The sequence below is a fragment of the Centroberyx affinis genome, unplaced genomic scaffold (assembly GCF_046629955.1).
Source record: "Centroberyx affinis isolate AG114_WGS23_722 - 3 ecotype Tasmania unplaced genomic scaffold, CSIRO-AGI_Caff_v1 ptg002105l_1, whole genome shotgun sequence".
In the NCBI taxonomy this organism is placed as follows: Eukaryota; Metazoa; Chordata; class Actinopteri; order Beryciformes; family Berycidae; genus Centroberyx; species Centroberyx affinis.
Window position 1 is genome coordinate 223,403 of NW_027280430.1, and position 20,846 is coordinate 244,248.

General features: G+C 41.5%; 1 protein-coding gene across 3 annotated transcripts; it reads right to left on the reverse strand.

Moving 5' to 3' along the window:
- Window positions 1-15: 15 nt before the first annotated feature.
- On the reverse strand, window positions 16-20,837 carry znf821 (zinc finger protein 821). 3 transcript variants are annotated; one of them, XM_071531651.1, is made up of 6 exons: window positions 20,735-20,837; window positions 10,687-10,818; window positions 10,431-10,549; window positions 7,604-7,699; window positions 6,342-6,508; window positions 16-3,929 (listed from the first exon to the last, which is right to left on the reverse strand). In XM_071531651.1, exons 1-6 carry the CDS (start codon window positions 20,736-20,738, stop codon window positions 2,954-2,956), a joined length of 1,494 nt encoding a protein of 497 aa, XP_071387752.1. In that variant the 5' UTR covers window positions 20,739-20,837; the 3' UTR covers window positions 16-2,953. The 3 variants fall into 3 exon arrangements, with proteins under 3 accessions (XP_071387752.1, XP_071387751.1, XP_071387750.1); XM_071531650.1 differs by lacking the exon at window positions 20,735-20,837 and adding an exon at window positions 16,993-17,420 and having other exon boundaries at window positions 10,431-10,546; XM_071531649.1 differs by lacking the exon at window positions 20,735-20,837 and adding an exon at window positions 16,993-17,420.
- Between the last annotated feature and the right edge of the window lie 9 nt (window positions 20,838-20,846).

Below are 20,846 nucleotides of genomic sequence, written 5' to 3' on the forward strand. Positions count from 1 at the left end.
TGTTTATTTCCACATTCTATTCCAGGTTTCATCATGATCTGTACATCTGTTAATCCAGTAACAGAGGATGGCCGCCCCCAAAGTGCCATCCAATCAGAATGCATTGATAACAGAGCTAGCATAAATGTTCTCATTATCAGTTTACCTCATTCATTTTGGCCTTTTTTCAGAAAGATTTCTTTTGTAAACATGGACATTGAGAGAAAATCCTGATAGGCGTAATAGAAGGCCAAAGTTTAAACAACGTATGAAAAGATTATTTTCTTTTGATTAAACTGAGTAAAAACAGGCAGGCATAAACTAACAGTAGAACACAAGCTCATATTGAACCATTCTAGGACAAATGCAGTTTCACGACATGCAGTGCTTACCTAATTCATACTGAAAGTACTGCTCATAAAGACTAACAGAACTTCAGAGTTAATAGTACTTCCTTTGCAACAGTTTGTCAGAACACCTTTCTGTAGCATTATTCCACTGTAGGACAAGGGTGATCACAGCAATTTCAGCACCGAATCAAAAAGCAACATCTGAGAATACCTAGTATTCATAGTCTGAGAGAAGTAGTTGATGAACCCAAGATAGAAATAAATAATACCTGACGCCTTTGTCTTGACCACTGACCTGCCCTTGGCGTGTCATGAGTAGGATAGCAGTGAGACCCTGTTGCTTTCATGTGCTGAACTAGGTAGAGATCCACGAAACATAGCATCGACAAAAGTGTCTCTGGAACACCCACATAACTCCCTAAAACCTTGTTACTTAATACAATATCATATGATAAGAGATCTATAAATGATTTTTATGGACCAGGGTGCTGTATCTAGGGTCTGAGCCCTCTCACTGAGTTAAAATTGCCTGAGAAGCTAAACTCTATACATTGAAGTCCATTTAAATTAAAATTGCATTCTGCATAGTTTCAGTGAAAAGTGTCTTAATTTCCCTTGGAATAAATATACCCCTGTTGCATAGAGGTTTGAAGCACTCCTAGACAAGCCTTTGAGGACAAAAAAAAGATCCTACATAGTGTCTTTTGTTAAATTTGCTATAGCAAATAGCCAGGTAAATTGGCTTCTGTCTAGGAGTGACTCAAACAGAACCAGTCTTAGTTCCTGTCTACAATATTCGTGGAGGAATATTTCAGAAACTGGTCATTTGACACTGTAAATATTTGCATCTGGAGAAGTGAAGTTATGAAATATTGGAGGTAAACTTACAGGCAGGAAATTACACAAGGAAAAAAAGAAAGCCAATTCTGAACATGGCCTCTAATTTAAACAATGTTATACCATTTAACAAAATCATCAAAACATTTTCACAAGAAAAATATATTCACATCATATTGCATAAATATGTGTTGGAATGAGGTCAATGAATATAGATTAAGAAAATCTCTCTCCCAGCAGGGGCTGAAGGTGTCATGATCGTTAGCCCGAGTGCTCAGCAGCACCAGGGATCAGGGAAAAAAAAAAAAAAGATTGTAAAGCAGGGTCGTGCATCTAAAACTAGTTTTCCCTGTCATAAATCATTTAACATATTTCCCCAATTCTGCTGAGTGAGATAATACACCATTGAATCCTAAAGACTATGCATAATTTAAGTGGTACAATTTAAATTTTGGAGGTACTGCAGTCTCAGTGGAACTGATTAAAAAGCATTTGAGTGCTACACAGATTGCATGAACAAGGGGATGCATTACCTGTGTATGATCCTCTGCGTTATAATAATACAATTTTAAGATCGTCCAATTTATTTAAAAAGAGGAACACATATACTTCTTTGCCGGCAGAATTCAAGTAATATGACAAATTCTGGCGCCTAGATCAAATAACAGTTGGAACTGTTTGATTGCGACCACTTAATGGAACATTTTCTAATACAATATTCCTCAATGTGATGAGCCCAAAAAATATAAGAGGTAACTAATGTATTGTACAGTACAGTAACAGCAGCACAGACTGGGTTTTCATGAGCCAAAGAAATGCTCTGCAACAGAAAATACGTACAACAAAATGACATTGGCAAAGCTTATGGAGTTTAACAATGAGAGAAAAGGAAATCAGAGGTTCAAATATTGGCAAAAAGAATGTAAGAGGCAATATGTATGAAGTTGTACAAATAACGAGATGAGGGGGAATGTTGCTCAACACAGGGCTTGTTCAATAGGACAAAAAATTCAGAATGTAACTGATAAGGAAAATGTTTTAATCAAACCTGGCAGATACCTGTGATATCGGTGTTTGTACATCAGATGCTCCTGTGAATGTTTTTGTCGTATTGAAGTGCCTGAGTGATCAATGCAAACACAAATCATGGAAAACAACCCGCATCTTCTGTAGTGGTGTACAGTACATACAGAGCTTTGGAAGCTTGCAGTTGGAACGCAGTAAGCCACAGGACAGAGGGCGCAACCACGGCCCCAAGTGAGGTAGTTGTCGGAGTGAATATGAACTTCCCAGGGACCCACGTTGGCAGCTTGAAGAGAGGTGTAGCTACCAGTAAACCCGAGTCACTGGGCTGGCGGAGTGGGCCAGAGAGGAAGGGGCTGTGGCTACAAAGTCCCCGCTCCCATCACTGAAGGCCCATGTGCAAAAGATATCCTCCTCGAAGGAAGTGTGTAACTGCTCCTACCGTAATGAGCTGTGTTAAATCTGCTAGCCCACTGACGAACAGATAAATCTCTTTACAACATGCTTTTATATCATCATCCATACAATAGGAAACATTCTGAACCCTGTTCTGAAGGTCTTCTAGACTGTAATAAATTAAAGTAGTTTTTTTTTTTGTTGTATTTAACAAAGCAGTTTGTGTGTGGAGTTGTTAGACACAGAAAAAGCTGGGAGTTAAACCAGCTGGGAATGGTTCACTGTGACCATGGCAACCTGATGGCGGAGTGCAGAGGTTATTGACGCTGCCAGAAGTCAGGTAGGTTGCCCCTAATGGTCTGGTCCTATTACGGCAGCTTCATGAATAGACCGTTATCAATGGAAGGGACAGGCATGGGGCAGGGGAACTGAAAGAGACTCATGTCTGCTGTGAGGGCAGCCATAGCGGCCGGGTCGTGCTCTATCTGGGTCCTCAGAGAAGGGTCAATCTTCTCCAGCCGGCGCTTGATCCTCTTGGCCTCCCTCTCGCGGATCAGCCTGGCCTGCCTCTTCTCGGGCGTCTCGTTGGCCCTCTTCAGACGCATGGCCTCCCTGTCTCTCTGCAGCCTGCGCGCCCGCTGCTCCTCCGTCTCTTGCATCCTTTGCATTCGCTTGGCCTCGCGGTCCCGCAGCCTCCTCAGTTCCCGCTCCTCTTCCGTCTCGCACGCCCGCTTGGTCTTCTTTGCTGTGCGCTCGCGCTCCAGACGCTGCATGCGAGCCTCCAGCGGCTCGTTCTTCCTACGCAGAGCCCATTTTCGCATGGGCGACTGGGCGTCCACTAGTTGCTGGTAGGCCACACAGCTGTTACATACCAGCAGCACCCCAGCAGGATACACCGGCATAGGGCTGAGGATGTCTGGGATAGGAGGCAGGCCTGCAGAGGAGGAATTGAGAGCATCAGGGATAGACGCGAGTGACGGGCCGCCAGAGAGGAGACTGTCTGGCAGCGAGGGGAACGAGGGTCCTTGGTCAGAGCCTGAACACGGTCCTGGGCCTGAGCACGGTCCGGATCCCGGGCCTTGGCCATGACACGGTCTGGGACCGTGACACTGGCTAGAGATGGGGCCTGGTCCCTGGCATGTGCGGTGGGCTTGACACGGGTTGGGGCCAGGGCCAGGTCCTTGGCACGGGCGAGGGCCTTGACACGGGCTGGGGCCTGGTCCTTGGCAGGAGCGAGGGCCAGGGCCTGGGTTGGACATGGGGCTGCTGGAGAGGGAGATGGAACACGAGTCCCTTCCATCCCCAACCTCCAGGCTTGTGTCGAGAGCCTCTTTAAGCTTCTCCCTGTGTAAAGCGACAGAGAGATATGATAGATAAGATACAGGATTAACTGGCTTGTTAAAAGTATCAGATCCCCTCATTTAGGTCTTGAGGGTTTCTTAGAAGGACCAGACGTGGCCCGCCTGAGGTTAGTGTCGCAGCTAAGACCCCTGATACAACCTTTGCTCCTTTGTAAACCTGACTGTGTGCTTATCATTTTGTATAATTTCAAAAAAGTGGTGTGGACTGCTCATTCTCCTTCACTGGTAGAACTCTGGTTGAGCAAATTCAAAAATGTAACATGTAAGGCGCAATCTGAAATTTAATACAGTGGTTTGAAATTCAATGTCATTATTGAATTTAATTTTTAGCTATAATTTCAAATTTTGGTTTTCCCAATTCAAAAATCAGTTTTCAGTTTTCTGATTCAGCTTTCTGAGACACATCTGGACACAAAAGACTTTTATTCCCTGAGTGTTGACTGAAAGGCTGTCACCTCCTGCAGTGGGATAACACTCTTCACTTAGCCAACCACAAGCCATATGGCACTGTGCCTTGCTCATCTCCTCCGCCAATGATCAAGTCTTATTCTCCCTACTCGGTGAGTTACAAATCATGTCAGCTACCAGTACTGGGTTGCGTAGCAGGCTATAATACATCAGTGGAAGACAGCTAGTATTGTTTAAAAGCAGTGTATTGCAGCCTGACAGGCCTATAGTTGTTTGCAGCAGCATCATATTTGGATAATTAGCATGGTGGTGTAGAATATCACTGAAATATGTTGCATTCATAATCACTTCTGTAAGGGATACAACACATTTCTATACAAAAGTCAATTTTTGCTTAATTTATACATACATGATGATCACTAACCTAAAGCAAATGACAAGTTTTGCAACTCTTTCACCAAGTGGGGAGAACAAGATTGATAATACACCTTGCTATGCCAGATTGCGTTCATAATCCAGCAGTAACACTGAAAGTATATGGAATGGTGGATCTCCTCTCCACCTTATAATATCTCTGGAAGAGTGTTAGCCCACTGTCAGCAGCTTTGACGGAGCCGGCTGCTTTACAGTCAACACTCTGTCAACAAAAGTCCCTTGCCTAAGTAAACTGAATCTGAATTAAGAAAACTGAATTTGAATGGGGAAAACCAAATTTGAAAATATGATTTAAAAGTTACATTCAATCATAATGACATTCAATTTCAAAGTATTTGGCTGTTTTGCTGAACTTACACTAGCACCTGAATCTGAAACTATATTAGCACCTGGCTCTGCTTTTCTTTTCCCTCCTGTCAAAAACTTATCCATCTGGCTTCTTGCTTTATCTTGCCTTTTACCATCTGTTCCAACCTTGCTAGCCGTCTTTAAATTTGAAACATAATGGTAGTTTGTTTAAAGCACCATGTTTGTTTTCATTAAATCTGTCATTCTGGTGTTCTTTTTTTTTCCATCCTTCCATCCTATTTTACTATACTATTTTAAGTATATTTATGGAATGCATGTAATTGTATTATCATATAACCTTAATGGTTTTTAAAGGATAAGGTGGCATATCTATTTTTAACTGCTGCTGCTTAGAGATTTGCCTATTTATGAAGTATTGTCTAAAATAGAAGGATTGTGACCTGCTGTTTATGCCTCTAAAGTTTTTATTTGTTCACAAGAACATCACTAAGGAAGTTGGAAAAATCCATTTTGATATTGTATGAAGGAATGAACTCCACTATTTACATGTGTTCCTCCTGCTGATTCAAGTGATGTCTACTGGCTTTTTAGTATGCTGACATGGCAGTCTTTTTTTGAAGATTTATTAACATATCAGGATTGTGATGAGGAACACAAAAAGCAGTAAAAGACAGGGAAACTGTGAAATTAACATTGGAAATTAAAGGGAATTATATGTTTGTGTTTGTTTGTTTTTTAACGTTGATATAGGCCATTATAGCCAGTATATGTTGGTTTCATGACATCAGTTCTCCAAGTCTACCTAGATTTTCCTTTTGTCCTATTAGTTTGCATGACATATTTGATAGCATAGGAAACCTTGGAATCTCTACCTTTCACTTAGGAAACTGTAGATGCAAGCAAAAGCTGGCTATCTTAGTGCCATTATACCGCCTATATCTGCACCAGTACAGATAGAGCTCAAGAGATACCTCAGCATTTTAAATTTTAGTCTGTAGTTTTTCTTCCCCTCACAGTTGTCACACTATGGGGAAAATGTTTTGTATTCGTCTTTCATCTACCCAAAAACTGGGTGCAAGTAGTTGACTGTTGTTAACTTGAAGTGCAGTGAAGTGCAGAAACTTAACAGCCACAATTTGACATATGTCTGGTGAAGAAACAGCGATACATCCCTTTTATGTATTAAAAAAAGAAAGCAGTATGCATTAATGACCTAAAGCGGCAGTGGAAATGAGGCGCGAACCTGTTAAAGTTGTTGGTGTCTGTGAAGTGTGCGCCACAGACAGCGCAGTTGGAGAGGCGGTCCTCAGAGTGGATGAGAAGATGCCGTCCAAGGGAGCCAGGCGAACTCAGGGCTCGCCCACACACTGGGCACACATAGCTCTTGGTGTTGCTCATCATAGACGTGTGCTGTTCAAGACAGCAACACAGGGTGAGAGGAAGAAACGGGGAAAAAAAATGTTCAAAGTACACCACCAATGTTACAAGATCATCGCTGTCTTCTATTTTGTGATAGATGGTTCTTAAAGCCTGAGAGTAATCACAGAGCTGAGAAATGGGATCCACAATAAAATGCAACCATTCTGGTCTTACCAATTTTTCTCCACTGCTGTACCTTACTAATCTTACAATGGGTCACCGAAGTGAAAATGAAAAGGAGAACAGAATGACAATGGAAATATAGCTGTGTACTATTAATGCACTAATACAATGTATTTTACATTGTGACTATAGTATTGTCAATAACAAATTATAACTTCAGACTGATTTGGAATACACTGAAATATTGAAAAATGTGTTTTTTATTATTAGTAAAATTACTGATTCAATATAACAATTAATTATTCAAATTTTTTTATCACATCCTCGATCATGTTGCAAAGTTTTATGCCTCAAGCATGCAATGTTTGTTAGCATTTTATGAGAAATTGAGAAAAATATGGAGGAATAAAAGACTAATTGAAATGAAAATGGAATCACTAAAAGATAATTGCTTCATTATTTACTGCTGTGCTTGAAATAATAAAGCCACAATAAAATAGCAAAAAGCAAAATTGGGGAGCATTAGTTTAGCATTAGCAAGCATGTAGCATTGGCAATTCCATTTTATTAAGAATCTTGGTCCTCCATAAAAAACATTAAGGTTGAAAATATTTTGTGCAGAACCCTAAAAATGGCATAAGTAAAAAAAAAAGTAGATATTTAAAAAAAAAACATATCTTAGATAGGTTTATAGTGACCGTTTTAATAAGTTACAAAACACTGCCAAACATTTAACCCCATTTTCAAGATGCTGTTATATGACAAAGTAAGCACTTGATTGGATCATCTTCTCTCTCCCACCTGCAATTCATTTGTGTACCGACTCTGACAGCTACTTAGGGGCTTTAAAGGTGATGACCCACCACAAGCTTATCAGACACTGACTGACTGACCGGAGCTAAAGAGGCTTTGTTTTCATGGTTCTGTGCTTGATAAGTACAGGCTAGGCAATGCTGTTCTCACCTGGTAGACATGAGAGATGAGCTTCTCCGGGCTGCTGAAGTCCAGTGTGCAGAGAGGACAAAGAAAGTTGCCTTGGTCTCCCCCCTCCTCGCTCTCCTGAGGAACACCAGGCATCATCAAAATGGATTTCAGGGGCAACACAACATCCCACAGAAGAAGCTACCGTATGTGGACCACAAAACTCAAAGAAGTGCTCAAAAAGTTCTCGACCCCTTCACACATTCTAGTGTTGCAAAATGGTTTCATTTTTGTATTTACCTCTACACTAGAAATACATGCGAAGTACTCAAATCAATCAAGAAATAAGAAATCTGAGGAATGGTAAAGGTTTTTGCAGGTTGTTTCGGGATTTCGGGAACTCCCTTTCTCCCAAATCCCAAATTAGATACTGTGGGAAAAATATTGCATTTCATTATGATTGTAACATTTTGAAGTAAACGTGCCTTATGACCTATTGTCATGATGAAGGACGAATAGTTTAGAGACGTGTGATTGCTAAACTTGTTATATGCTGTGAAATGTATCTGTGTGTTAGAACCATGGGAAATTAATGAGAGACAACGTCTGGATGGACAGTGTGTCTGTCCATCTGGGATGCAAATCAACAAGTGCCTATCACAGATTTACATAGTGTGCTTACTCCCAAATGGAAAGAGGAAGCTCTAACGTCAAAAGAAGAGACATTATTATAAAGATCCTATGCTGATGAGAAAGGTTATCTTGCAACACCTACACATGCCCTTAGACTTGTTTGTTTCACCGTATCAAAACTGCAACTCTGATAATCCCTTTCAGAGAACTACCAACCTTGTTGTTATGTACTTCTCCCATGCTGCATAAATAAAGAATCGATTCACCACATCTACATTGAATTATTCTTCTGAGACTTAGCAACTATCTTCCAAGTAGAAGAATTTCCCTCACAATACGTTGAAATTTTAATTTTAAACCTTCAAATGCATTTCTGGAATTTCCTTTTCACTTTGACAGAACAGAGCACAAATTCATTTTGAAGTAATTTTTTTGCACAACAAAATGTGCCAAAAGTCAAAGTGGATGAAAACGTTTTGAGTGACTGCATATATAATGCATGTATTTATAGAAGATGCTTACTCATTATTCTGATCCCAACAACTTTTATTTATGAACCTAATTGGAGCAAAACAGGAGAATGTATTATAAAGTCAAATGGTACATGGATAAAGAGTTGTGTTCGATAACCAGTTCTTTGTTTCTTGTCTAATTGTTGGGGCTTGGGGGAGTCCCTACTCTCTTCTCATGCTTCCCGTTGAGGCGTTTCTGAGTGTTGTATGGTGATGGGCTGAGTGCGTGAAGTAGCAAGATCCCCACAGGCCCTGGTGACTCATTAACAGTGACATAATGTCACAGATGTGATTCACACACAAGCTGAAAAACATAACATTTTCAAACAGAAGGTCTGAGCGCAAAACATATTGGCTGGTATCTGACTGAGGTGTTCCACTGAAGCCCATTAAAATTGAACAGCTTCAGTTTTTCCCTTCCTACTTTTGTTTACCGAGTGCGGGTGGATTGATTAATAGAAGTCTCGGTTTGTTACGTCCTACAGTACTGCTGTTTGCTGGTAAACGAAAACCAAAGTTTTTGGATTTCCACTATGAAACTAGATTGATGTGTTATAACATCTCAAAACGGGAAAACAATCATGGGTTTAACAAGTTAGAAATTACAATTCCACTATCTGGGAAAAAAAAGTGATTGTATAAATGTTAGATGCATGCCTCCGTGAAAAAATGAGTTGAAATCCAGTTTGTGTGTATTGTGGTTTTGATGAGAAGGAAAGTCTCTGCCAAGATTTCAAGCTGACATTGAGTGCGTCCTGTTCCTGTTTACCTATCCAGAGTAGTCCGTTTTACTCAGGGTGCACTGGAATTAACGTTCCTTAGCAAAAATAGTCAATCTTTTGATGTAACTGTCTGAACTGCTTCAGACTGGCTACCACATGCTAGATGACTACACACAAGGCAATGTCCAGTAAAACATTGAATTTCAACTCTGCCTTATACTGTATTGGTTGAAGGAATACTTCTGCCCACTTTGGCTTCAGTGAGACCCCTAAGACAAAATGAAGAAACAGATCTGCTGCGACTTTAAGTGATTATTTCTAAGTTTGCGAATATTTTAATGGCTGCCCAATCTCAGGACTATCACCTTACAAATATGCCCAGGACCTCTGATATGTACAGTATAGCAAAGGGCTGCTATTTGGTTAAGTGTTGTCCTGGATAACAAAGACACCTCCAATAGAAAGACATGGATGTGACAATAAAGATCGTAAAGTAGCATGTTTTTTGGGATTATTTCCAATTAATTCCATTTCTTTCTGTGGGTAACAGGTGATTGACAGTAAGCAGAGTGCAGCGTAATGTGCACACTCAACTCAGGCACAAGGAAATAACAAAAAAACAAACTCTGACAAAACCAAATTAAGGCTTCATTGTTATGTGATGGATTATCTAATTTGGGCAATTTTCAAGTCTGTGGGAGTTGATTTTCATACTGTACAAAAGTGAATTGCAGAAAATGGCTTGTTCTGAAGGTAGGAAAACAAGATCTAATAACTCCAATTATGCTGACTCACCAGGAATAAGGTGTATGCAAGCTAATGGAGAAGCCTACTGCTAATTAGCTTAACCTACTAGGCACCATAGCTAACAAGCAGCCCATTGCTTGTGGACTTATTTTCAGTGAAACGTGTTCAAAGTTGAAATAGCCAATATCCATTTAATTTCACCAGTTATACTGCTCCACCCCACTTTACTGTGCAATGTGGGACCATTCCTCTCACCTCCTTGACTCCCGCTCCTTGTAGGCGGCACTGCGTTCTCTTGGTGGTCATGTGGTCGTCAGCGGAGGTGTTGGAGGAGGAGTCTTCACCGTGGTTGTCAAGGTCACTATCGCTGTCTTCTATGGAGGCAAACACAGCCCTATCAATACAGACAGACAACAGAACACAGAGCAGGGCTTACTCTCACCAACACCCCTCAGTCCAAGGATGTCCTGTGGAATCCAGTCCTTCCCTGCCCCATCCCTCCATCCTGTACCTGAGATGCTATCCTGCCCGTGGAATTCCTGGGAGTTGTTGCTGTGGCATTCGCTGTCCTCGGTGAATTCGTCCCTGCCATCCATGTTAATAGTGTGCTGAAGGCCTGCGATGCCTGAAGTGTGGAATGGCCCTGGAGGCAGAAAGACAGTAACAGTCAGTGAGATTCTCAGGTATTCCCAGAGAGCGCCGTGGGCTGTTAAGATTGGAGGGAAAAAAGTGAACAGTGGTTGTAGATATAACACGAAAAATGACAATAACCGCAAGTCAGGTATACCGATGAAACATAATGGTAATATATGAGTTTAGGGTACTGAACTGGAAATGGTACAAGGAACATGATCATGAAATAAAAACAATGATTATTAGACAGTAAGCCATAAACCAGGAGAGGCCATAGTTAAAATACCCCACAAATGTTTGAAGAGGATACTGTCCTGCAGTAAAGACACAAATAGAGTCAAGTACTTTGAGCGCCTCTGAAAATGAGTCATCATGGTAAATGATTCTGAGTCTTTCATAATTTCAGGGTTGCGAAGAGAATTCCATTTCATAATTGATTTATTACAAGATTGAATTAATCTGATCCAGTGGGACAAATAATTAAAAAAAAACATCCATTTCATATACCACAGGCAGGAAAAGAGGTGGAGGAGAGAGAGAACAGAGAATGCACACTATTTGGAGCAACATGAAAGCGAATGAAATAGTGAGCCAAATTGTGGGATGTAGCAATCACTTCCATAACTCCAAAATGATCATGCAGCAGCAACAGGTAACCAAATCACTCGATCCAGAAAGTTTTGAAATTTGGAGAAATTAATTGGCCTTGTACCAAATCAGAAGGAGGGGTTAGAATTGGGGACATATGACGCACAAAAGGCATTGCCAGATGTACTTAAACAAGAGGCACTTGACCATAATCACCATGATATAACATAACCTAATCAGTTATGCTACAGAGGTCATTAATTAAACTAATTAATGCATTAATAGCAAATATTTCTATGTCAACATACTTGTCTTCAAATAACACATGAGCAGTATTAATATGAACTCATTAAGGAGTTACAGTACTTTCAAGAAAATCAGTTTTTCCTTATTAATATGCACACAGCAAGGTGCTCCAAAATCTAATCAGATCATCTGCTCTATAGGGGGGACCTGTAGTGAAGGTATGAAGTTTCTATCATGTATTGAGTTGTTGTGTTTACAAGAATGTGTAGACAGAAAGACAGACAGACGCCACCATGACAACATAATGTCCTGCATACCATGTACCATGGTGGCGGGACATAACAAGAATGCGTCTACACACCGACAGACAGACAGACACCCAGACGCCACCATGATGACATAATGCCCCGCACACCATGTAGGCGGGACATAAAGAAGCCTATCCAGGAATTCATTGCACAATAAGATGTGCCGGAAAAAAGTAAGCCGGAGCTCAATGTCTGTGTCGTTTGACAGATCAATTAAGTATTAAGCCTGTCCAGTTTTAAAACTTATGTAGATAGAAGCCACCACCTTTTTACTCATACATTGCATACAGCATATGAGTGCTTTATCTCCATAGCAACATAGGAACGGCATTGACTGTCATAGCATACCACAAGAAGGTATGAATTTTTCAACACTGGTGCATCCACCTATATCCGGGGGGTTCTCATTTTATTCCATGGCAAAGAACCCTTAAAAATTTATTGAGAAAATGCACATTTTGTCCAGAGTTCGCATCTCAGAAAATGTTGCCACATGCCAATTTGGGCACAGAATGGTATAGGTGATGAATGTATAATTGTGATGAGAAGGAAACCTATTATCAGAACACCCATTTCCCCCACAAAAAAATTGTGCCAACTAGTAAATTATTGAGAAAATAAACAATTTCATTTTTTTCTGAGGAGCTTTGGGATTCCCTAGAGGCCCAGACCTCGAGATCCACGGACCTTCTTCACAGACAAGGTTTCTTTCACGTGAGCCATCCAACACGGTGATATAATGCCACATGAGCAAACGGCGAGGGAAGCCTACTGACATATGTGCACACACATTATCTTCATTTGCATCCCAACCCCCACTTTTTCATACACGTATACTCTCACACGTACATGCTAGCACTGTTCGACAGCCATGCTGCAGTCCCAGGGGGAAGCAGCCTGCACTCTTTTCCACTAGCTAGCTGCCTTGCTAGTCAGTGTGTTTCTCTCTCTCTCTCTCTCAGTACCACCCACACACTGAACAGCCTGGCTCGCCCTCTGTCCTCCCTGCTTGTATGTAGCTCTGACGGCTTCTATATCTATACCATCAGCTCTGAGGGGGAGGATAAAGCCTCATACCATGGCAGCCCATATGTGGCTCATTTAACCCCTTGTGATGCATCCCTCTCCGCTTCCCAGTTGCCCTGTTGGTTGCAAGACCAGATAAAACCCATTCATTCTTATTCCTAGAATTGGTCCCACAAAATTGAATATAATTAATAACACCGCTTCAGCGGAGGCAATAGTTTAACGCTCCTTAGGCATCCTCCACACAGAGCATCCCTCCTCTGATAGCTAAAATTAATGATAGCTTAAAATCCAATTTTCTTCTCTCCTGTGCTCTCTCTCCATTAACACAGATCAGAGATGGGAGAGAGATCCTGACTTCAGTTACCTGAGACTGACAGAAGTAATTACAGCCCCCCTTACAATCCTGAGGTAATACACACACTCTCTCTCCCTCTCTCTCTGTGTCAGACGGAAAGAGAGCTATAATCTTGAGCAGCTCTTTTCCCCCAGTCAAACACACACCAAGTGTGGCCGTCATTCAACTATTTACTGCTTTGCGAGAAGTTGGTATGTGAACACAGTTTGGGCACTTTTCCCATAGAAATCTAGGCATTCATTAGCATTGGTAGAGTGGGTCGGAGTGTTGAACTATGAACTACTACAACAAGCTGGCTTCACGGCACACAGCCAATGATTGATGTGTGAGAGATACCCATCCCCCACCGCTAGGCTCTGTCTGTACATCTGTCTCTCCTCGCTCCCTCCCTACCCCCCCCCCCCCCCCCCTCCCCAGTCTCTGCCACTGTGATGTTATCTCTGAGTCTGTGTGTCTGTAGGCAGGAGGTGACGCAGTGTCTGACTGAATCCAGACAAAGAGACAAACTCATCAGCCAACAGACACAGAAGAGGGAGAGGGAGAGAGGAGAAGGGGGAGGAGATGGAGGGGAGGGGGGGTGCGCAAAACAAAACAGACAAAAGAGAGAATGCCAAAACTCTACTCAAACACCAAGCAATGGGGGTCCTGTTGAATTCAAATCCCACCCCCCCTCCTCCTTTTCACCCGCCGTCCCCTCCAAAATACACACACAGACCGACAGACACACACACACACACATACAACACTGTCTGAATCTCCAGGAAGTGCTGGGGCCCCTGTCTTCCATCCATATGCAGGAACTATGGTGTTCGGGAGGATGGGGATGGTAGACCAGACATCAGATCATTTCTCACTTTGCCTAATTGATGGCCTCATATTCCAGGGAAAAAGCTGAAGTGATCAACCCTTTTTTTTGTTTTTAAATTCAGGATGACATTCTCTGGTTAGTAAAGCATCTGAAATCAACCCAACTCCCATTCTTGATGAATCCACAGAAAATCAAATATTACATTTACCTACTACTTACACTACTGTGTTTTTCATCTGACCAAGAGCACAATATCACCCTGAAAGCACGTGGCAATCGTGTTATCAGGAAGTCTTTGAGCTGAAATCTGACTGAGCTGCTGCAGCAACACTTTGGGCAAATAGTGTGAATCTTATTTTGAGCGTACCAAAAAATGAGTTCTGATGCTCGACAGAAAAAAAAAGATGTGTGATTAAAACTGTAAAATAATGTGCACTGTACTTTTCACATTAGATGAAATGCAAGGCACATTAACAAAACATGCAGTTTCTGTGTGCCTTAATATAACGCTGATCCCAAAACTTGAAATGTCCTGCATGCAACTGTTGTATGATAAACCATTTTAACTCCAAAGCCTTTTTTTTCAGGATTAAAAAAAAAAAAGGAAAAAAGTATACAAGTAAAAAAAAAGGAAAACATCTCAAGATTAGGTCGAATGTTTTCACTCAACAACAGCAATACATACAGTATGCTTACACTGTCAAACAAACTCATGTCTATTTACTGTCAACCCCAGGGATGCATCCACTTTTCTCTAGAAACCACCCTCCACCTCCAATTCTAATAAACTCAGACTGTGTAATTCTGTTTTTCTTGGAGGGTTGTTGTACAGCAAACTCAAGGAGGAATGCAAACACAAGTAGCTAGTCAGTTAGAAACAGACAGCAAAGAAAGAAAGCCTCAGACATGAACAGAAAGAACCAGCACTGTTGTATTATTGTCTGGAACTCAGTGTGTCTGCGTGTGTGTGTGTGTGTGTGTGTGTGTGTGTGTGTCTGTGGGTGTGAGTGTCAGCCCGCCTGCCTGTCAGACTGTCTCCCTGCCTGTCTGGTCTGTCAGTCTGTCTGTCTGGCCTGTCTGTCTCTTGGGGCCGGCTCTGTGCATGCATTTCATACCTCATAAGAAAAGACAGACAGGTAAAACAATCAAGACGAAGCGGAGGAAAGCCAATGTACAAAACACAATGGCTGAACTCACACTCCAGTGAGTTTGTCAATCTAGCCAAGAATTAAATGTGTGATGTTTGTCACTGCCTGAAGCACAATAATGTATGTGCTAACATTACAGTGTAGGCCTCCTGAGGGTCTTCTACTCTGTGTACACTGATACTGCTACAGAGCAGCAAAATGATCTTGTTAGTTCATAGGGATTACTGCGACCGCAGGTGCTAGCCTACATGTATTTCAACGCAAGTTTAAACAAACTATGTTTAGAACGGAGGGCTGCAGCATACATAACTTTAGTAGATTAAACTGTGAAATCCCCTTTTGTGGACTGAAGCTCCTAAGAAGTCAGCATGCTGTCCACCATGAGGTGATTAAAGGGCAGAAGGTCAATAGCCAATGCATGGGTATACCAACTACATATCCATCCATACCAACAAGGATGCTGGAGGTAAATGTGCCGCTCAACTACAACAAAACACTAATTTTGTCAGAAGTTAATCAACATGAGAATAGCTGTATGCCTAGGCCTAATGCAGCAAGAAATAGATGGCTCATTCTAAAATAGGGGAGAAAGGCATCAATATCAACTTCAAACAGGAAAGCCATTTTTAATTACAGGGAAATAGTGCATATTTTGAAAGGCCAGGGCTTTACCTAGTTGTTGCGAAGCCCTTTTTGATAGTGCTGTTAGTGCTTCTGTTATTTGTAATATAGCTTTTTTGTTCATTGTTGCTCAGCTAAGATTTGATCAGGTACATTATCAGACTGGAGTGTATTTGCTTGGGACACCACATGACTATTGGAATAAAATACTATGATTGGTAATACCTAGCTGTTGCTGACATGTGTCCCATATTGCTTTCCAATCATGCTGCTGTACATGTGTAGTCTGAATCTGAGATGCCTGGACAAGTCAAATGGATGCCCCCCACATCCACAAAGTGCAAAAGTTGAAACACCTGTCTCTTTTGATCACAGTCGTACAATGTACTGTTTATCACAAGGAGACCCATTTCTTCACAACGCCAGGAAGAGGTTCTGTTAAACTAATGTACATGCATGAGATTCTCATAAAAAAAACCCTCAGAAACCAGAAGCATCGTTAACCACTAGCTGCTGTCTTTTATCTGGCATGTATTGGCTTACTGGAGGAAATAAATGTCACAAGGCTTCTTGTAAATCGACACGGGAGACCGAAATAATGACATAAACACAATCTGTATCAAAATGTGAAATTATTAGGACCCGGCGTGCCAGTGCAAGTTTGCACACAGCCTCAAAGCTTCAGCCACTAACATCTTGAATCCTCACACAAACCAGAAATCAGAATGAAAGTGACATCCATCAGCAGCCAAGAAGAAAGAAAACGATTTACAATTCATTTTCCTACAAAACATTAACACAGGGCAAAAAAACAAAAGCATCTATGACTGTTAAATGGCATCTGCTGATATAAAATAATTTGACATGTGAGTGTGTGATGTCATTAGGCGCCCTATTGGTTGGTTTGATACAGTCTATTAAAAGCTACCGCGGGTATCAACGACGGCAACTGAAATTCTCTTTCTGCAGGCCAACACAGGAACAATAATCATACTGAACTATTTCACCGATAACGGGCATGACATGAATCAATCAGATAGGAACTCGTGAAATAGCATTAGACAATACCTGAGATACCTACAATTAACTTTGAAGGGGTTGGTCTGTTTTCGCCTGGACATATTATTGCCCACTCCCGGTTAAAAAACTCGAATCTCCTCCTATCCCCGGACGATTACCCCGTGGCCGGTCCAGGTGTATTCCGCAGAGAGACTCCACTCTTACAGCGAGTGAAGCAACGATAAGAATAGATGATGAACAAAATAATAAAAAAAAAAAGATGAACAAATCGTCTACTCAAGCAGCAATAAATAAACACTGGTGCCAGTCGGGACCATTCACTGAGGTAAAAAATAATATATATATATATATGTACACATGAAAGAGTCACATTCTTGCACCCGTAACAAAATAAAATCAGTCCTTCCAGTCGGTCGGCGGGTTTAAAATGATACGGATAATAATGATAGGCTGCTGTCCAAGCCCGAGTAGACGCACCGAGCAGCCCCGAGCCGCTCCGATCCCGTGTCGCTGTCGCCAGAGCACTGCAGCGATGCACGAGCTCAGCTGATCTCTCACGTAAAAGCACGCCGCAACGGATTGTGGGATATGCAGAGACGCTGGGAGTTTATGCTGCGTTCACGACGCGTGGGAAAGATTTGACGGTGCAAAGGAACCCCGTACTACAAAACCATATGTGTATGTACAAAACGACACATTTCACCCAGTGCTTCAGAATATCTTTAGAGAGATGTTTGAAAATATACAAAATTGACCAAGATAGAAATTCAACATATATTTTGAGTGGGCGGAATATATTTTTGCAGATATGTCGTCAACCATGCATGGGAAGAAAATATATTTCCAGTGTCCAAAATATATTTTGTATGATTATCATGTAGATGTGAAAATACATTGCTTGGCCAATCGGTGTATAATGTCAAACACATCTCTAAATGTATCCTGAAGTGAAACATATTTTGCAGTATGCAGCGTTCATGCATTCAAAGCCAAATGCCTTGACTGAAGTTTTCTAGAGACGCCGGCTCATGATAAATCATTCAGCAGTTAGCAGTGTCAGCTCACAACAAGAAGGACCTCAGTTCAATTCCCAGTCCCAGCCCTCTCTGTGTGGATGCATGCTCTCCCTGTGTTTGCATGGGTTTCCTCCCACATACCAAAGACATGCAAGTCAGGCGGATTGGACACTAAATCTGTTAGGCCTGTGATGCAGAAGGTGTTTCCCTGCTTTCTGCGCTATTCCTGTTCTGGATATAGGAATGACGTGGGTAAAGGCAATGAATGCTAATAATTCTAATCATTTTCCACACTTATTTAACACAGATGTACTACATTTGAGTGTGTTTTGCTGAAAACCAAGCACTGCAATGTCACCCGCAAACAAAAAATACAGCAAGTAGTTGTGTCCTCCCATAGCCTCAATACACACAGTCTTTTCTTGTATGGAGAGAAGGCCTCACAAAACTCCATGCAAGATGTCGGTCATGTAATGTGCTCTTATTTATTAGCAACATGCAAACCTTATAGAACATCACACAAAACCGCCTCTGAATCCAGAATCATCTGAATGAATGGGGCTAGCTGAAATTTCATTAAATACAAGCTGCTTAGTGGATCATTTGCATTCTAAATTTACCACAGCAAATTTTCCAGTGTTAGTAAGTGTTGATTTTTCATTGGAAATTATGTGGAGCTGATGAGTGTTGATGGGAGTGTTGTTTGTTCACTCACAGAGCTGATATGGCTCTGGGCGGCTGCTCAAGATGATCTAAAAGCGTTATATTAACTTTGATGGGTGTGGACTTATATAAACACTGTCAATTTTTACATTCTCAGATTTAAATGAACACTGATGATTTTGCGATGTACAATTCAGGAAAGGTTTTGAGCGAGGCTGTGCAAGATATGTAAGATTTGCCAATAAGAAATGCCATTAATTTATATTAACAGATAGAGTTTGGCGTGACGTTCTCGCCATACATCAGAGAACAACACATAACGTGGCTAGTCCTGCCACTGTATTTTTACGTTATGCTCGCTTTCCTCCTACAGTCCAAAGACATGCAAGTCAGGTGGACTGGAGACTCTTTTGCCCATGGGTAGGAATGTGAGTGTCTGTCTATCTGAATTAGTCCTGTGATGGACTGTCGACCAGCCCAGGGTGTCTCTCTGCCCAATGCATGCTGGGAAACGCTCCAGCCCCCCCATGACCGTGAATAGGAGTAAGCAGGTGAAGAAAATGAATTAATATCATTCCTTACACTTGACTGCAGATATTTCCTTGCAGGTGAGCTTCAGAATTCAGTAAATCACAGAAATCGGGGTGCACTGCCAAACCCAGAGTTTTCAAGTAGCACTGACACCCCGGAAAGCTGAGGTGAATGATATTCTCAAGTTGGAATCTCCTATCTACCATCTTTCCCATACAACCTGAATGTACCATTGTATTAGCCATGTAGGCTCTCCAGTTATGTCAACTTGATTTGTGTCTTCTGGTCAAGCAGTTAAAAGATGCAAATAATCGACAAGGCCAGAAATATTTATACTGACTAATATTAGGGATGCACTTTTTTGTGTCAAACGGGGACAGCTAGTCAAACTATTTTGAAGAATCAGAAATCAAAAAAATTCTGTATGGCACCCCAGTTAAAAGGAATCTACTTTTACCACAGCCCTGTTATAGAAGTGGAAACGTTGATTCATAGGTTATGGGACTCGACTGAGTCTCACATTGACCAACAAGTTAAATCATTTCGCCGTTGGCGCTGACTGCCACCTAAAGTGCACCATTTCTGTAAAGTGATAGTTTTTTTTTTACTGGTTTTGCTTAAAAATGTTTTCTTTCCTCAAAGTAACTAGCAACTGCATGTGTTAGGAAATGCATTGCATCAGAACTTAAGATATTTGCCTTGGCTTTGCTTTAGGTAACACCAATAAGTTACTTTGAATAATATTAAGTAAACTAATGATCTATTATTCAAAGTAAGAAGTAATTACAGGTGTTAGATAAATGCATTGCATTAAATCTGGGATACTTTCTTTGTAGAGCGAATTAAGTTCACTGTTCACTTAAAACTGAAATTCTCAGATAAAGAATGCTACATTTTGATTGGGCTCTTGAAATTGTACTTTTAAGTACAGAGCATGACTGAAGGTGTGCAAGTTACTTACCGCCTGTGACCGCCCCCTACCCCCGTGTCATATTCCACATTACTGAGTCAGTGTAGTGAGCTTGCACAGCGAGGCTTTAACACACTGAGGCTGTGCGCACACTTTGGCAGCGGGCTCGAACAAAGTCTTCACATCACACCCATCACCACGCTCGGATAGCAAGGTAGCTCCACCAGGTGGCGCCCCAAACCACTGAACTAATGTCATAACATTACGTGTAGTCGTCATCACTGACTGCCACGAGTGAGGTGTACGGACCGCAGCACGACGTTAACAGGAAAATTTGTATTCATCCGCAGTGTTAAGGGAAAATATGCCATCTCAACACAATTATCTCGTCGTGTCGATGAAATCGACGGCGCTTGTATAGGAAGTGACAGATGACATGCACTATTAACGATCAAACTGAAAGTCACGCTGCGACCTATAATTCAGTGTCAATCAACTGGTCAGATGACGTTAGCTAGCTAATGTTAACTAGCATAGCCCTTTATAGTCGGTGCAATGCCATTGAACAACGATGGAAAAGAACTAGCTGGTTAGCTAGCTGGCAGTGAAGTAAATCATAACCGGGATTAACAATACAGTCGACTAGACCTCTATTCATCAATAAAACATAATTCCACTATTACCCATGTTGTCCAATGAAATATAGCATATCAAGTGGAGGTCTCAGGCAGAGATAGCGAAGAAGTCCTCTGAGTACAAGCTACTGTAACGGTATAACGTTAGTGAAGTTCCGGC

What these genes read in the sequence shown, in the direction of transcription:
- znf821 (XM_071531649.1), bottom strand. Translation starts at nt 17,032, where the DNA reads ATGTCCAGGCGAAAACAGACCAACCCCTTCAAAGTTAATT. An exon ending in CAACCCCTTCAAAGTTAATT is followed by an intron (nt 10,819 to 16,992) that starts GTAGGTATCTCA and finishes TTCTGCCTCCAG; the next exon opens with GGCCATTCCACACTTCAGGC. An exon ending in CGGGCAGGATAGCATCTCAG is followed by an intron (nt 10,550 to 10,686) that starts GTACAGGATGGA and finishes TTGCCTCCATAG; the next exon opens with AAGACAGCGATAGTGACCTT.